At 37.7% G+C, this 16,122-nt stretch overlaps 1 protein-coding gene across 2 annotated transcripts in view; it reads left to right on the forward strand.

The window, feature by feature from the left end:
- The window catches only part of PTPN12 (protein tyrosine phosphatase non-receptor type 12), a 148,013-nt gene extending 132,968 nt beyond the window's left edge, over positions 1-15,045 (forward strand). For both annotated transcript variants that reach the window (XM_074942540.1, XM_074942541.1), the window contains exons 14-18: positions 2,092-2,169; positions 5,255-5,346; positions 9,361-9,391; positions 10,408-10,524; positions 13,716-15,045. In XM_074942540.1, the coding sequence (XP_074798641.1) occupies positions 2,092-2,169; positions 5,255-5,346; positions 9,361-9,391; positions 10,408-10,524; positions 13,716-13,777 (380 nt within the window). In that variant the 3' untranslated portion in view covers positions 13,778-15,045. The remainder of the gene's footprint in view (positions 1-2,091; positions 2,170-5,254; positions 5,347-9,360; positions 9,392-10,407; positions 10,525-13,715) is intronic.
- Positions 15,046-16,122: the final 1,077 nt, after the last annotated feature.

Consider the following 16,122-nt stretch of genomic DNA (forward strand, 5'->3'; position numbering starts at 1 on the left):
TACAGTGTCTATTTACAAACTGTTTTATTATGTGTGTTGCATTGATTACTTCAGCTGGCCTGTATGTGTTGTGTTAAATAAAGATGGTTTTCAGTATATCTGTTAAAATTTCATTAAGCGGAATAATTTATCCTTCATAGTATCATTAAATCTCACTGGACACCAGACTGCTTCATTTTCTATAATATCCTTAATCAAAATCATATACATTTACAAAATGGAGGATCAGCAAAAGCTATTACATAAAGTTAAACCCACCATCAGCAAAGAAAATAATATTTAATAACAAATAGTAGTCTTCTCTTACCTCCAGCAGAAAATTGTCTTGGCTTCAGTTTTGTTTCCGTTTTGCAAACAGGCCGTGGATATGAATGGTTAAGTTTCTAAAGGAGTTGGGGGATTTTGACCCCCCTTCTCTCATAATTTTCATGGGCTTGCAGAAACATTTTCCAAATCTCTCGCAAGCCATTGTTTCAGGAAGCCTGAAATTGTGGGCTAAAAACTCGAAAGGCAGTATGCCTTCAGAGGTTGATTAGTGTGCTGTGTGAAGATACGTGTGCTGTGTGACATGGGGCGTGTCAAGCCTGATTCCACATTCTGGCACTTCAAGTGCAGAAGGTGGGGGGCCCACAAGGATTCTAAAAATTAATACTGGCCACTCCAGGCTTGTATTACTCCCAAGGTTACAGCTTCTCTCTGACCTTGGAGGGGTAGATGCTGCCACCACCCAAGTGCAAAAAAAACCCCAACCCTTTGGACCCAGGAAGATGCACTTGGGAATTCCTCCCTGTGGGTACCCTCAAGCCCTTTCACCTGCCTCCGCGGAAGAGCTGAGAGAGAAAACAAAGGAAATCCACTGTTGCCACCAGCTAATTAAACAATATGCGCAAACCTCTTAGGACACACAAACCCAATCCTGTTCTTAAAGGTAAATTTTATTAAAAACAAAAAGAAAGAAAATACATCTGGGAACTTATGCTATTGCTAGATTTAAAAAGAGCAAATATAATAATTTAGCAGCAAGAATGGTTTTTCTTGAGGTCCCGCTTAATGGTTACAAGCAAAACAAAAGCATTTGGGGAGTCCAGGAGCCATAAAGAAATAAGAGAAACATAATCGCATCTTTCTAGACATTCCCTGATCTACTTACATATCTGGGGTTCAGATAAGTAATTCCTAAGTATGATTTGATTTTTCATACCTGGTTTAAAGCTTCTTACAGCATTGGTGTTGTGTCTCTCCTCTCTGGAGAACAACAGACAGGGAAAGTTTTTCCCCCAATTTTAAAAAGTTCTAGCCCTCCCATTGGCTCTTTTGGTCAGGTGCTCACTCCCTTCCTTTTACCTATGGGCTTTTTTAACCCTTTACAGGTAAAGCAAGTAGAGAACAACTACTAACAGGGATTTTGTAGCTAACTGGCTGTCTGGGTGTCCATAAAAGGGAGCTATCCCGCCCCCTTCATTTATCACAGGGCAGAACTGTAAGTAAACAGAATGGCTGCTGTGGATACACTGCACTACTGCTATTGGCACTGGCGCAACCATCAAGGTCCAAGAAGCAATAGCAGAGCTCTCCAGTACAGAGGCATCCTAATTCTCTTTAAATTCAGAGTAGGTTGCGCAAAACATTGTTTTTGCTTCGTTGCCTTAAACGTGCACACTAAGTTTTTTCTTTATTTGTATTACTGTTTTGAGCTTATTACTTAAAACTTCTCAAACACCACTAAGGATATACTTCTCCGCCCCCGCCCCGCACAAACTGAAGGACACTAGGCAACTGAACAGAAAGTAGTTTTTCATTTGATATTTGATTTGTTGAACAGTCAGTGAGCTAATCACTGAACAATACAAAGACACTGCCCTTTCCCCAAGGAGTTGCACACTAAAATAGGAGAATGATACAGGAAATGGTTTCATTTGATGTATAAACCTGTTGTTGCATCTGTATTTGTTCTTAAACTTTTCTTTATACAATGCCTTATACTGTAGACTTATGAAAATTGACCTATTAAGTGTTGTTAGAAATTCTGTTTGTTTAAACAAAGCTACATCATTCTTACTTTGTCTAATTACAATAATACATTTGATTTAGACGCTGATGTGAGTGAAGACTCCTCTCCCCCACTACCAGAAAGAACACCAGAATCATTTGTATTAGCAAGTGAACAGAGTGAGTCTCTTCTGTTACGTTTTACAGGTTTGGGGAATAAAATAATCCTGAATAAAACGAGTCCAGTATAGTAGTTCTGGGTACTGCTGCTTTTTGTTTGTTTTAAAGAATAAGAAGGTACCAATCCAGTTTTCCCCCCACCCTATGCATTTTTTTAATCCCTTAGTGTAGCACCGTACATTTTGTTTCTGATGAATTTCATTTTGTTGTCAATAGCCCAGTTCTCCAATTTATCAAGATCCCGCTGAATTTTAGCTCTACCCTCCAAAGTATGGGCATCCCCTCTCCTAGCTTTGTCATCTGCAAACTTGATCAGTATGCTCTCTATACCTACAGCCATTTAGCATAGTAATACATTAATGTAGTAATGTCTTATGACTTGCACATGCACCTGGATACAGCTGGTGGGAGTGCTGATAAAAACTGAGTTTATGGCCTGTCAACATTTCCTGAAAAAAGGATATGTTCTTAAAATACAGTATACTAAAAGCTTATAACACTATATTAAGGATAGTTTGAAGAGAATGGAGCAGATTTTCCAGCCTGCAAAGGGATAGAAGTCTGGCTGTATTTCCCCCTCTCCGCTAAATATTTGCTTGTCTGCTTCCTCAATATCCTTGTAACCCCCAATGTAGGGGTTGGGGAGGGAGTGTGGCTGGTGTATGCTATATTCCTCTCTCCTTAGCTGATAGATGGTCCTTCAGATCAGCTGGCAACAGTCCCTATGGTAGAATAGCATTAGGCTGCTCTAAGCAACATCTAGGGCTGTGCAGAGAATAAGGGAGCTGTAAACAGCTTCCTGTTACCCTGCTCAATTGTGTCCTGCAGAAACAGCAGTCTAGTCCAATATTGTTACATTTAGTAAGCACAGTGCTATTGTGACATAAAGCCCATATTGAAACAGACAACACTTCCAACTCTAATAAATCAGTCACTGGGTCTGTATCCGAATACTTCACTCATAAAACTAGCAGTGGCTTTAATTAGTAAAGAAATAAAAGGAATTAATGTAAATCAGGTCTGGGGCAGATTAGTAATGCTCTAGAGAATTTTGTATAGAAATTACCTGCGTTGTGACAGTGCCATTTGTGAATCAATAGTTAAGGATGAACTGGATTTTCCCACACCCCTTTTAGAGCACTTACTGCTGGAGCGTAGTATTTATTTTCTGAGAATATATAAATCAGTTTTGTCTGAATCAAAATTAGTTAAAATGGGCTCCTTAAGCAAGTTAGCACCCTATTCAAACAATTTTTTTTGCCCTGAATGATCTCTGTAATGGAATAATGCAGACCCTTCACACGTCTCACATAGTTCAATCTTACTGAAATCTTGTCCACAGGCTACATTTAAAGAATTAGGAAAAAAAAAAAAAAAAAGATTTCCCCAATTATTTTTTGTAACTAAAAGTTTCTCATTCAGCAGATAAAGTTCTACAGAAAATCCACAACACAGCCCTCTTTCAAAATGATGGATAACAATGAGACATGACAAAGACTGAAACCACAATTGCCCTCACTTGGTGACCATTTTGAGAGGAGCATCTCTCTCCTGTTGTTCAGTATGTCTGAGTGTTCTCTTCTACCTCCTGGCAGCATAGGAGGCCACCATTTTGAGTGCAACTTGGCATCTCTCACTGAGAACAATGGGAGATGAAGCCCATTTTGAATGAGGGCAAATTCTTCAGTTTCTCTGAAGATTTAATGCACTAAACTCTGGAAAATTTTGTTATGAAAAATAATGGCAAAAAATTACCATTAATCCTAAATATGTCTCCATAAAAGCTACCTGTTGAACCAAATCTATTCAAGAAAGAGCAGAAAGGGAGGAGAAAATGGGGTGCACAGGGAAATATGCAGGATCCAGGCAGTTGGGGGAACTAGGTGGCATGTTTGTACACAGGAGAGTTTGGAGGACAGGAAAAACTTAATGAAGGAGAAGGTGTGTGTACATTCTTACTGCTTGGCACTTCTACAGAGTGGGGTAAAATAGCCAGAGCGTACTGGTGAATCTAGTCATAAAAGTTAACATTTAAAACAAAACAAAAAAGGGGGTTTTGCTTCATATCTTCAAATCATTAAAATGATCACACTGTAACATTGTTGGAATTTGTGTAGTGTCCATGCATGAAACATTTTTAAAGGAAATTTGCAGACAACAATTGTTTAAAATGGAATTAAGGTTGAGTACTAAAGCTTTTTTAATAATCAGGGATGCTGTAATTATCTCAAAAGAAAGTGTTACAAACCCAGGAAATTCAGACTGAAGGTTAAACCTGAAAGAAATCAAGGCACCTTAAGGTATAAAAATGTACAGCACCTAAACAATCTTATTTCTGCCCTGTAGTGACGTGAGAAGAAAATTCTGTCTTTAAACATTTAATTCAGACAAAAAATGCTAAAATGCCATAATCTGAATCCTATTTTGGTATGGTGTCACTACAGGGAAGAATTATGGTTATTTGTGCATTTCCTTAGCTTGAAATGTTTTGATATTTCAGATCTAACCTTAGCTCTGAATTTTTGGGGTCTATAATCCTTGGCTTTGTACCATCTGTAATTATGACTTTATAAATATCTATTAATCTCCCTCTAAAAATATTTATTTTGCATATAATGTTGCATTGTAGCCCGAGATGTCAAAATAGAATTTAGTGGAATCTGATATCCATGCATTTCCAAGTTTTACATATTGTATATATTCAAGGTATAAAATTTTTCGCAGTTGGTGTATTGCATTTGTTTTAAATTTCACCTAAAAACTGACCCAGTTGCCTACCAACTGGAATTTCCTGATTGTAGGAAATTCTATCCAACTTTAAGCAAAAAAGGGAATTTTGTGATTTTGCATTTTGATTGGTGGCAGTTTGTAATCTTGGAAGTTCTTCATTAAGTGTCTTGAACAAAATGTTGATTAGAAATATTGTGAATACTCTTTGTTTTAAAGACCTTTTAGAAAAGGTGGTTAATGTAACTTCTCTCTAAAGTTTTGTTAGGACGGTCCTTGGTATGGTATTGAAACTCAGGAGATCACAGTGTATAAATTTCTGAAATATATTTTGATTTTAAGATTTCATTTTTATTAGGTGCACCTTTGACCAAGCCTTTTACGTTTTCACAATCTGCTGAAAGGAGTATACTGCATGATCAGAATCTTCCTGAACAAACAGAATCTACAGTAAGTATCAGTGATAAGTCCATGCTAATTTTTGGCTTCTAGAACTAACCTTTTGAATATACAACCAAATGGTAAAAGAATTTTTTTTAAATGTTATAAGTGTTGATAAACTTCAACTGACCAAGTTAACTGACTTTTGCTTTAACTGGTGACCTATACCAATTTAATTTTTGCATTTAAACCTGAGCTGCTTTTCTACACTGTTCTGAATGTTGAGTGTTAACATTCTGCATTTTTTTGTCACCAATACTTCAGATGAAGTGGGAGCACAGAGCTCTTCTAGCTTTACAGACAGAAGTGAAAATTAAGATCAGAAATTGAACGTTCTATGAAATGAGTTAAATGCTACCTACACTCAAACTACTCTCCTTTGCCGTCTGAAGTTACAGTGCTAGGAACAATCCTTCTTTCCTTTCCATTGCAACTAACTACATTTCACTAATCCTTGCCCCATACAAAACTGTAGACATTTTAAAGGTGACCTGCAATGAAAAAATTTATTACAGTGTAAATTAGGATTATGACTATCCTTTGATGTATACGGACCTTGAGGAGAACTTTTCCAAAAGGTGTTTTTCTTAAAAGTACAAAGAATATGAAGGTTTTACAGTTAGAGGAGGTCTTACATGATTGAGAAATGTGGGTTGGGAGCATTTTGCCATCCAAGTGATTTTAGTTAAAAAATTGGTTAACAAAAACAGTTAAAATAAAAACTACTTTTTAATGCCTCAGATACGCTAAGTGAAATCTGATGACAAACCTACTTATTTTCCAGTTGTTTGTCTTTCAGGGTAGACTATGGGTAAAATTTCCAAGAACACCTAACTCCCATTTTCAAAAGTGACTTAGTGATTTAGGCACTTAGAAGTCTTTTGAAAATGGGACATGGTCTCCCAAGACACTTAAGCACTTTGGAAGCTTTTGCCCAAGACTTGTATCTTTAATGTGAAAAAAATAAAACAAATAAACCAAAAAAACTCAACCTTTCAGGCTTTCTTCATATCATAAACAAGCTCAAAAAAAGAGAGGGGAAGAAACATTGCGCACAGCCCAGTATATTCCTTTGCAGGTCCCCATTAAGAGCTCCACCACATTGTAGTAGAAGTGGCCTTTCTATCTTGTGGTTAATTAAATACATTGAAAACCTGTGAGTATTAAAATGTCCAAAGAAACTTCCAAACCTGTCAGGATGAAAGACTAAATTCTTGGCCTATGTAATAAAATGTCCTAAATATGCTAGAGATTTAGAATGATCTTGTGCTAGTGGTGACCAAATCATTCAGCTACTTAACTGGTTAATCAATTCCACTTTAATTTTTTTAAATTTTCATTCTATTTACTATTGCAGTCATTACTAATATTCTAGATGGATGCTGTGCTGAGATAGGGGAATATGAAAGCTGTTTAGGGAAAGGAACAACCTTAAATGCAAATGTAATAGTGACATGAATGAATTTAGTCGTTAAAAGCGACCTGAGAAAATGTCTTGAATTTTTCTAACAGCCCTCATATATATTAATATGTATGTTTGAAGTCCACCTAATGTTTTAAATAAAACTTCCCCCTCATTCCTCCTTGAATGTTGCCATTTAGGGGACGCCCATTTGCCTTCAGTAGCTCACAAACCCCCTGATCACATTAATCATTGAGTTGTCATCTGAGCTCCTGCTATTGAGTTGCCCCCTTCTCATACTCTGTGCTGGGAAGCAACAATGTAGCATCTTCAATAAAAATACTATAACAACTTTAACTAAATCAATGTAGAACTGTGTGAGTACAGAGAGCATAGAAAGTGGAATGTTTGCCTCGGTTAGATACGCAAATAGAAGTGTCAGCTGGAGGCAAACCTGAAGTCCCCCGAACTACTCTTGTTTTTCCTTGAAAATTGCAGGGGAGAGCAGAAAGATCAGAATAGCTATTTTTTACTCGTATAAAAAGCAAGAAAATGTGGATTTTGACAAAAATAAAGTAGAAATGAATCTTTGTGAACAATGAATATAGCCCTACCAAATTCATGACTGTGAAAAACACATCATGGACCGTGAAACCTGGTCTCTCCTGTGAAATATGGTGGTCTGTGTACTTTTACCTTATACCAGTGGCTCTCAACCAGGAGTACACGTACTCCTGGGAGTATGCAGAAGTCTTCCAAGGGGTACATCAACTCATCTAGATATTTGCCTAGTTTTACAACAGGCTACATAAAAAGCATTAGCGAAGTCAATACAAACTAAAATTTCATACACACAATGGCTTGTTTATATTGCTCTATGTATTATACACTGAAATGTAAGTATGGTATTTATATTCCAATTGATTTATTTTACAATTATATGGTAAAAATGAGAGAGTCAGCAATTTTTCAGTAATATTGTCCTGTGACACTTTTTTATATTTTTGTCTGATTTTTGTAAACAGGTAGTTTTTAAGTGAGGTGAAACTTGGGGTATGCAAGACAAATCAGACTCTTGAAAGGGGTACAGGAGTCTGGAAAGGTTGAGAACCACTGTACTATACAGACTTAATGGGGGGAGACCACCATTTCTCCAAATGGGGGTCCTAACCCAAAAGGAGGTTGTGGGAGGGGGGTCGCAAGGTTATTGTAGGGGATCACAGTAGTGCCACCCTTACTTCTGCACTGCCTTCAGAGTTGGGTGGCCGGAGAGCAGAAGCTGCTGGCCAGACATCCAGCTCTGAGGGCAGTGCCCCACAAGGAGCAGCGCAGAAGTAAGGGTGGCAATACTGTACCATGTCATCCTTACTTCTGAGCTGCTGCTGGCAGCAGTGCTGCCATCAGAGCTGGGCTCCAGGCCAGCAGCTCCCGCTCTCTGGTCACCCAACTCTGAAGGCAATGCCACACCATCAGCAGCAGCACAGAAGTAAGGCTGGCAATACTACGAGCCCCCTACAATAACCTTGCGACACCCACAACCACCTTTTGGGTAAGGACCCCTACAGTTTTACCACTGTGAAATTTCAGATTTACATACCTGAAATCATGAAATTACAATTTTTAAAATCCTGTGACCATGAAATTGACCAAAATGGACCATGAATTTAGTAGGGCCCTAACCATGAGTCTCATAAAATGAAAAAATGAACAAACTTTAAAAGCTTTCCAGGTCGTCTTTAATGCATCATAACTTACTAACATTCCTTTGCTAACTTTGCTAACATTCCAGAATGGAAACTATGTTTTTACCAGTAATTCATGTATTAACGATCAGCACTTGTTACCACCAGACTATCATACTTTTTAACATTGAGTCTTCTGTAGCCCCGGCCCACCCACTTAGCATTCAGGCCCATCCCCAAGACCCAGCTTTGCTCCGGCCCCAGCACTTGCCTGGCTCCCCCTGCCTGCCAGGGAGTGGGGTCAGGGCATGGGGGCTTGCACCCACAAGCCCCGACCCCACTCCTCAGCGGAAGCACCAGGTGAGTGAAGCAGGGCAAGCCCCCACACCTCAACCCTGCTGTCTGGCAGATGCGCCGGGTGGAGCGCACTGGGGGACGGGGACGCCCCAATTGGCTGGGGCCGCTGGGCATGACCCAGTGGTAATCCACCACTGGGAGGAGGGCGGGTGGGCAAGTGAGTGTGCGGCTTGGTGGCAGCAGAGGAGATCCTCAAAAAAGGTAGGCCTGCATCCTTGGGGAGCCAGGCCTGGCGTGGGACGGGAATGGGTGCTGGGAGCCATGCACATTGGAGAGCAGCATCTCCTCCCGGAGCTGGGTGTGCACCCAGGGCCCCAGGGGGACCCTGGCCAGAGCGTCCATTACCCTACGCAAGGCCTGCTGGAAGGGATGGGGGGAGGCGGGCTCCTCCTGTCATTGCCCGCCCACTCAAATGTCCCATCCTGGCTACTCCACTATTAGGAAGTGTAAAATTTTCCAATTCTGCTTATGGTATCTCCTTCCAAAAATATTTGCTTTTATCTTGAATATCTCAGAGGTTCTTTAACAAATTATTTTGAGGCATCCTACAGAAATTTAAAATACAATATTTCATATTTACAGGGCTTGAAAACAGCTGGATGTGTAAAACTTGGTAAGTGATTAATTTTGTTCTTAAATATAAATGAAACTTTCAAACTAACAACTTGCCGGGTTCCTAGTGCATTGTGAGTTACCTTGAAGTAATGGTGGGAGGCCAAAAGGAGTTAGTTACCCTGTGTGCACTAGCTACTGAATTGGTCCAGCTGCAGGAGATGTGCACTACATAGTCACCAAACATCTTAAATTCTTTATCCTTTTTTAAATCTACCATAGTTTTTGTAGCCTATAGCCTATTACACTTCGTTACAATAATAGTTAGGTTTACAACATGACTTAAAAATTATTCCTATTCAATTGTAGCTGTTATACTAATGTATAAACAAAGTCTTATCTTTTCATCTTCGTTTCCAAACTACTCTAAGTCTGTATGTACTATATAAATATTGAGTTAATTTTCATTTTATTTTACAATATGAACTATTTTTCTCTCTCTCACTATTTTGGAGCTTCATTAATGAGGTTAAATTGGTGTACACCTGAAGTATTTACAATGAATTCTGTTCTGTTGCTCAGAAGCACCAAATACAAGCTGAAAGGAAAGTATGAATACAGCTACTTACATGAATATATCAAAGGATACTGTGAACTGAAATCATATTTTACGTAGTTACCTTTAATATGAATTGGTTAGAACATAAAAACTGAAAGGAATTTTTAAATCTTATTTACTTCATATTGATATAAGAATTTAATATTTGGATTTCTCTAAGATTGGTCATTGAAAACCAGTGGAATTAGTTCAACTGCTGAAACTTTACTGTAAGCACTTTTAGTTCTCAGTGCTGCAGTGCTTGGGTTACAAACACTTCAGGGAAGTGTTAAAAGAAAAAAATAACTGTTTCTACCGGAATAAAAACATTTTTATTAGCCTTGGATTTTATAAAGGCTTTGTTTTCTACAAAGGGTAAAATTTGAATCAAGTTTGACTTAAAAGCATCATTTTGAAATTAAGAATACCACAAAAATTGCTTGCCTAACATATTTATATTAAAATCTCTTGTTTTCCAGATAATCTTGAAATGGGCAACAAAACACCAGCTGATACTATACCTCAGATTCCTCTTTCCAGGTCCACTGATATAAGAGGTCAAATTTCAGAAATTCCAGTAGAAATCACAGATATTGGTAATTGCCATTCATTCAAAACTAACCCTTTTATGTATTTGTTTAAATTTAGTACATAAATATATAAATGTTTACTCATTCAGCGTGTACATTCCATTTAGTAGTTCTTTGAAAAAGTCGCATCCTTTAAAAAATGGAAGTTGAATCCTATCGAGGAAAATAGAAAGAAGCATAAACTCTGGAAAATCAAGTGTAAAAATATGATTAGGAAGGCCAAAAGAGAATTTGAAGAACAGTTTGCCAAAGACTCAAAGTAATTGCAAGAAGTGTTTTAAGTACATCAGAAATAGGAAACCTGCCAAATAACCAGTGAGGCCAATGGATGATTGAGATGCTAAAAGAAAAGTAGTACTAGTGGCACCTTAGAGACTAACCAGTTTATTTGAGCATAAGCTTTCATGAGCTACAGCTCACTTCATCAGATGCTTATGCTCAAATAAATTGGTTAGTCTCTAAGGTGCCACTAGAACTCCTTTTCTTTTTGCGAATACAGACTAACACGGCTGCTACTCTAAAACCTGAGATGCTAAAGGAGCACTCAAAGATAAGGCCATTGCACAGAAACTAAATTAATTCTTTGCATCAGTCTTCACGGCTGACGATGTAAGGGAAATTCCCAGACCTGAGCCATTCTTTTTAGGTGACAAATCTGAGGAACTGCCCCAGATTGAGGTGTCATTAGAAGAGGTTTTGGAACAAATTGATAAACTAAACAGTAATAAGTCACCAGGACCAGATGCTCTTCACCCAAGAGTTCTGAAGGAACTCAATGTGAAATTGCAGAACTAACAACTGTGGTATGTAAACTGTCATTTAAATCAGCTTCTGTACTAGATGACTGGAGGTTAGCTAATGTGACACCAATTTTTAAAAAGGGTGCCAGAGGCGATCCTGGCAATTACAGGCCGGTGAGCCTTACTTCAGTACTGGGCAAACTGATTGAAACTGTAGTAAAGAACAGAATTATCAGACACATAAAAGAACATGATTTGTTGGGGAAGAGTCAACATGGCTTTTGTAAAGGGAAATCATACCTCACCAATCTACTAGAATTCTGAGGGAGTCAACAAGCATGTGGACAAGAGGGATCCAGTGGATATAGTGAACTTAGACTTTTCAGAAAGCCTTTGGCTAGGTCCCTCACCAAACACTCTTAAGCAAAGTAAGCTGTCATGGGATAAGAGGGAATGTCCTCTCATGGATCAGTAACTGGTTAAAAGATAGAAAACAAAGGGTAGGAATAAATGGTCAGTTTTCAGAATGGAGAGATGTAAATTGAGGAGTCCTACCAAGGACATGTACTGGGACTTGTGCTGTTCAACACATTCATAAATGATCTGGAAAAAGGAGTGAACAGTGAGGTGGCAAAATTTGCAGACAATACAAAATTACTTAAATAGGTAAGTCCAAAGCAGACTGCAAAGAGTTACAAAGGGATCTCACCAAACATGGTGACTGGGCAACAAAATGGCAGATGTGTTAATCTGTATTCGCAAAAAGAAAAGTACTTGTGGCACCTTAGATGAAATTCAGTGTTGATAAATGCAAAGTAATGCATGTTGGAAAACATAATCCCAACTATACATATAAAATGTTGGGGGTCTAAATTAGCTCTTACCACTCAAGAAAGAGATCTTGGAGTTATTGTGGATAGTTTTCTTAAAAACATCCACTCAGTGTGCAGCAGCAGTCAAAAGAGCTAACAGAATATTGGGAATAATTAAGAAAGAGATAGATAATAGGACAGAATATTATATTGTGTCTATATAAATCCATGGTATGCCCACATCTTGAATACTGAGTGCAGATGTGGTCGCCCCATCTCAAAAAAAAAAAAAAAAATATTGGAATGGGAAAAGGTTCAGAAAAGAGCAAAAAAAATGATTAGGGGTATGGAACAGCTTCCATATGAGGAGAGATTAATAAGACTGGGACTTTTCATTTTAGAAAAGAGATGACTAAGGGGAAATATTGAAGAGGTCTATAAAATCATAATAGGTGTGGAGAAAATAAATAAGGAAGTGTTGTTCATTCTTTCACATAATACAAGAACTAGGGGTCACCAAATCGAATTAATAGGTTACAAGTTTAACACAAAGTATTTTTTCACACAACGCACAGTCAACCTGTGGAACAATTTGTCAGAGGATGTTGTGAAGGCCAAGACTATAACAGTGTTCAGAAAAGAACTAGATAGGTCAATCAATGGCTATTAGCCAGGATGGGCAGGGACAGTGTCCCTAGCCTCTGTTTGCCAGAAGCTGGGAACCGGTGACAGGGAATGGATCACTTGATGATTACCTGTTCTATTCATTCCCTCTGGGGCACCTGGCATTGGCCACTGTTGGAAGACAGGATACTGGTCTATATGGACCTTTGGTGGCTGTTCTAACTGTAAAAGTACACACATTAACAGATTTGGTATTAAGCTATTATGGGTTACTTTCCAAATATTACTAAAATGCAAAAGCACTTTGACAATATTAGCTACAGCTCCAATAGAAAGGTTTGCCAGTCTAGCTATACTGGCAGAATTTTTATAATGTAGACCTCGCTTAAAGATTTTGACAATTAATGCTGTAAATTTTCATCTCCTAGTTGCAATAAAGTAGAGTAACTATTAGCCTACTGTAAATATGAATTTCTTAGTATATTACTTTGAGAAATTGAGAATACTTTAATGTACTTCTCTTTGAATTTCCTTTTTGAAATTGTCCATGTATTGTCATGTTTTACTCATAATTGTTTGGGTTTCTAATTATCTAATCAATCCTCACTTGTGTGTTTATAGAATCTGCAAAATTATGCTTTAATGATTATAACACATTTTCACTGTATAGTTATGAAAACCTGAGGACATAAACAATTTTCCAAAATCATAGTATTTGGGGGAATAAAATAAGCAATTTATAAAAGACTTAATTTGGCATTGTGGATTAAGTACCTTCCAAATTTGGGTTTAAATAATGAAATATAAAAGTATCTGAATGGTTCATGTTTGTAGTTACTACAAGCATCTTGTGTTTAAAACTCTTGTATTGAGACATGAAGTTTTGTAAGTCCCTGAAAATAGGAATATCTTAAATGGGAGATGTTGAAACAGCTTTAACAATAGCGATTGTTCTCAATGCTGCTAATTCTGAATTTGCTTTTTTCAAAGTTGACAGAATTTAAATGTTTTCTGTTTTTAGGTTTTGGTAACCGTTGTGGAAAGCCAAGAGGACCAAGAGAGCCACCATCAGAATGGACATGATGAAAAAGAAAATGGTCACTCTGGAAAAGTCAAGTGCCACTGAAAACTAAATAAACAGTATTCCACTCTTTACTTTTTGGGGACTAACACAGAACAGTGTAGTTATAACTACAGAATGGTACACTTTTTACTTTACATCCCACATAAAACCTTAAATATTATTCACAACAGTGGATTCCAGTATTACAACCTAACTTTTTGCTGGGGCCATCTATCTGCCTTATTACACCTAGGAGAAAGTATTACATATGGTTTATTTTGTAACTTCCAAGTATTATTGCCTTAATGTCTTTTAACCCTGTTACACGCTGCTTGTAGACATTTGTTAATATAGTGATACTTTCGACAAATTGAGTTTATGGACTACTTTTTGCTAACTTTTGATTACCATGTAAGCATTATTTTGTATATGTACAGGGCAAGTAGGAATATAATTTGATAAAGTTGCAATCATAAAATATTAACAGAAGATGTAAGAAATCTCTGCATGTTCTAAATTCATGTGTATCTTATTTGTAAATTATTTGCCCTGAAATTTTAGAAAACGGTTTCTGATTTAAAAACAAAAAAATTCTGGACATACAGCCAGAATTGCAGGTTTGCAGAGATAAAGATTGTAATACGTTTTGTAAATTGTAAGCAAAAGGTTATTTTTATATTATATACTGTTGGTCAGACCTAATTTGTTCCGGTTTTCATCTAGTCATGGAGATTCAGTAAGTGCCTTGGAACAATATTGAATTCTCTTAGCCTATGTATGTTGCTTCAGTGTTTGAGTTCATCTGGGTTTAGAAATGTATAAAAACAAAAAATTGTTTAGTGTATCTGACCTTCCAGTAAAATAGAACCAATTCTAAGTAACCATCACTTGTTAGTTTTCATTTTAATATTTCATAAGTTTCAATTTATAGAGATGAATTTCCTAAAAGCTTCCTACATAATAGCTGGTTTAATGCTACAGTATAATATGGTGTGTATTTCTACTTTTGTACAAACATTTCAGGACACACTGGTAAAGGGACTATTTGAGAGCCATTATTTTCCATTGTGCTGGTAAAAATAGTATTTTGATCATTCAGCAAGTGTGTGTATGTGTGAAAGCAACTTATATGAAGATTCACATAGAGCCCTTGCAGCTACACTGAATCTTGGCAGCATACCATGCCAAGGATTAATCCTTATAAGGATTCTCTACTTATAAACGTTGTTTCTGTAATAATGATAGACTCTTTAAATTAAAGAAAGTACCTCAAAATTTCATTGTGTTTTTACTTATAAGGAACATGTATATTATTCAAAAGTGAACTAGAGTACATTGGGGTGGGCAAGGTCATATTCAGCTGTTTGTAATTCTTCAGTGCTCATTACTGTAAACATGAAACTGAACCTAATGGATGCTAAAAAATTTTCTGTTAACTTCCTTAGAGATTCTGCCTGATTATAATGCAAAAAACAGTAGAAATGAGCCGAGTAGTAAAGCATATGAAGATTTTTTTTTATAACTGGTTTTTATTAATGAAAGTAGTGACTGAAACCTTCATACATGGGTATCTGCTGTTCTGGACACTAGCCATGGATTTGACAGAATCTTTTCTACTACAATGGGGGGCAATTTAGTCATTTTTTTCCTCCCTCTGATTTTAGGCTCACTGCTGTCCACAAAAGAGCTTTAGAGAATGAGAAGTTAATCTAGCAGACTGCTTGGAACTTCCATAGAATTGGTGGTTCTTCACGCAGTTGCAGTCAGGTGTGTATGTGTGCGCCCAGCATACCAAAGCCAGAGAATTTTGCTTAGCGGTACCTGTTTAGATGGTGCTCTAGCCCTTCCCCTCACTATTAAAGGGCAGCACCACCCACCCCACCTTTAGTTCCTTCTCACCACCCAAGGCTAGAGTCAGAGCATTCTGTGTGGTGTTTCACCTCACACTGTTCTTTCTGTTTCTCTGGGAATTTATTGTATATGTAGCTACCCTCAGGTTAAGCTATAGTAATTAGGATGGATAGTTTGATGCCCCTACCAGGGTTTAAACATTGTCTGTTGTGTGGGATAGCTATCCCCAATAGTGACCCCCCCCTGCTCATGTGGTTTTTGTTGTGTCTGCAAGCGGGGCACATTTAGGAAAGGTGCTCTATATGCCAGTCATTTAAGAGGAGGATAAAGGTGGCAAGAGACCTGGTGTCTGAAACAGCACCTCTTAGAGCAGGCCATGAACACTGCTTCAGAACCAGGGATCTCTTAAGGTCATCTAGCCATACACTATTCTTTGTAGCCAACACTGTGTGGTTACTGGGTTGAGATGTGGTGCAGCCCCTAACAGGAAGAGAGGTCATTCTCCTTCCTCAGG

This window comes from Natator depressus, chromosome 1 (genome assembly GCF_965152275.1).
Source record: "Natator depressus isolate rNatDep1 chromosome 1, rNatDep2.hap1, whole genome shotgun sequence".
Taxonomy (NCBI): domain Eukaryota; kingdom Metazoa; phylum Chordata; order Testudines; family Cheloniidae; genus Natator; species Natator depressus.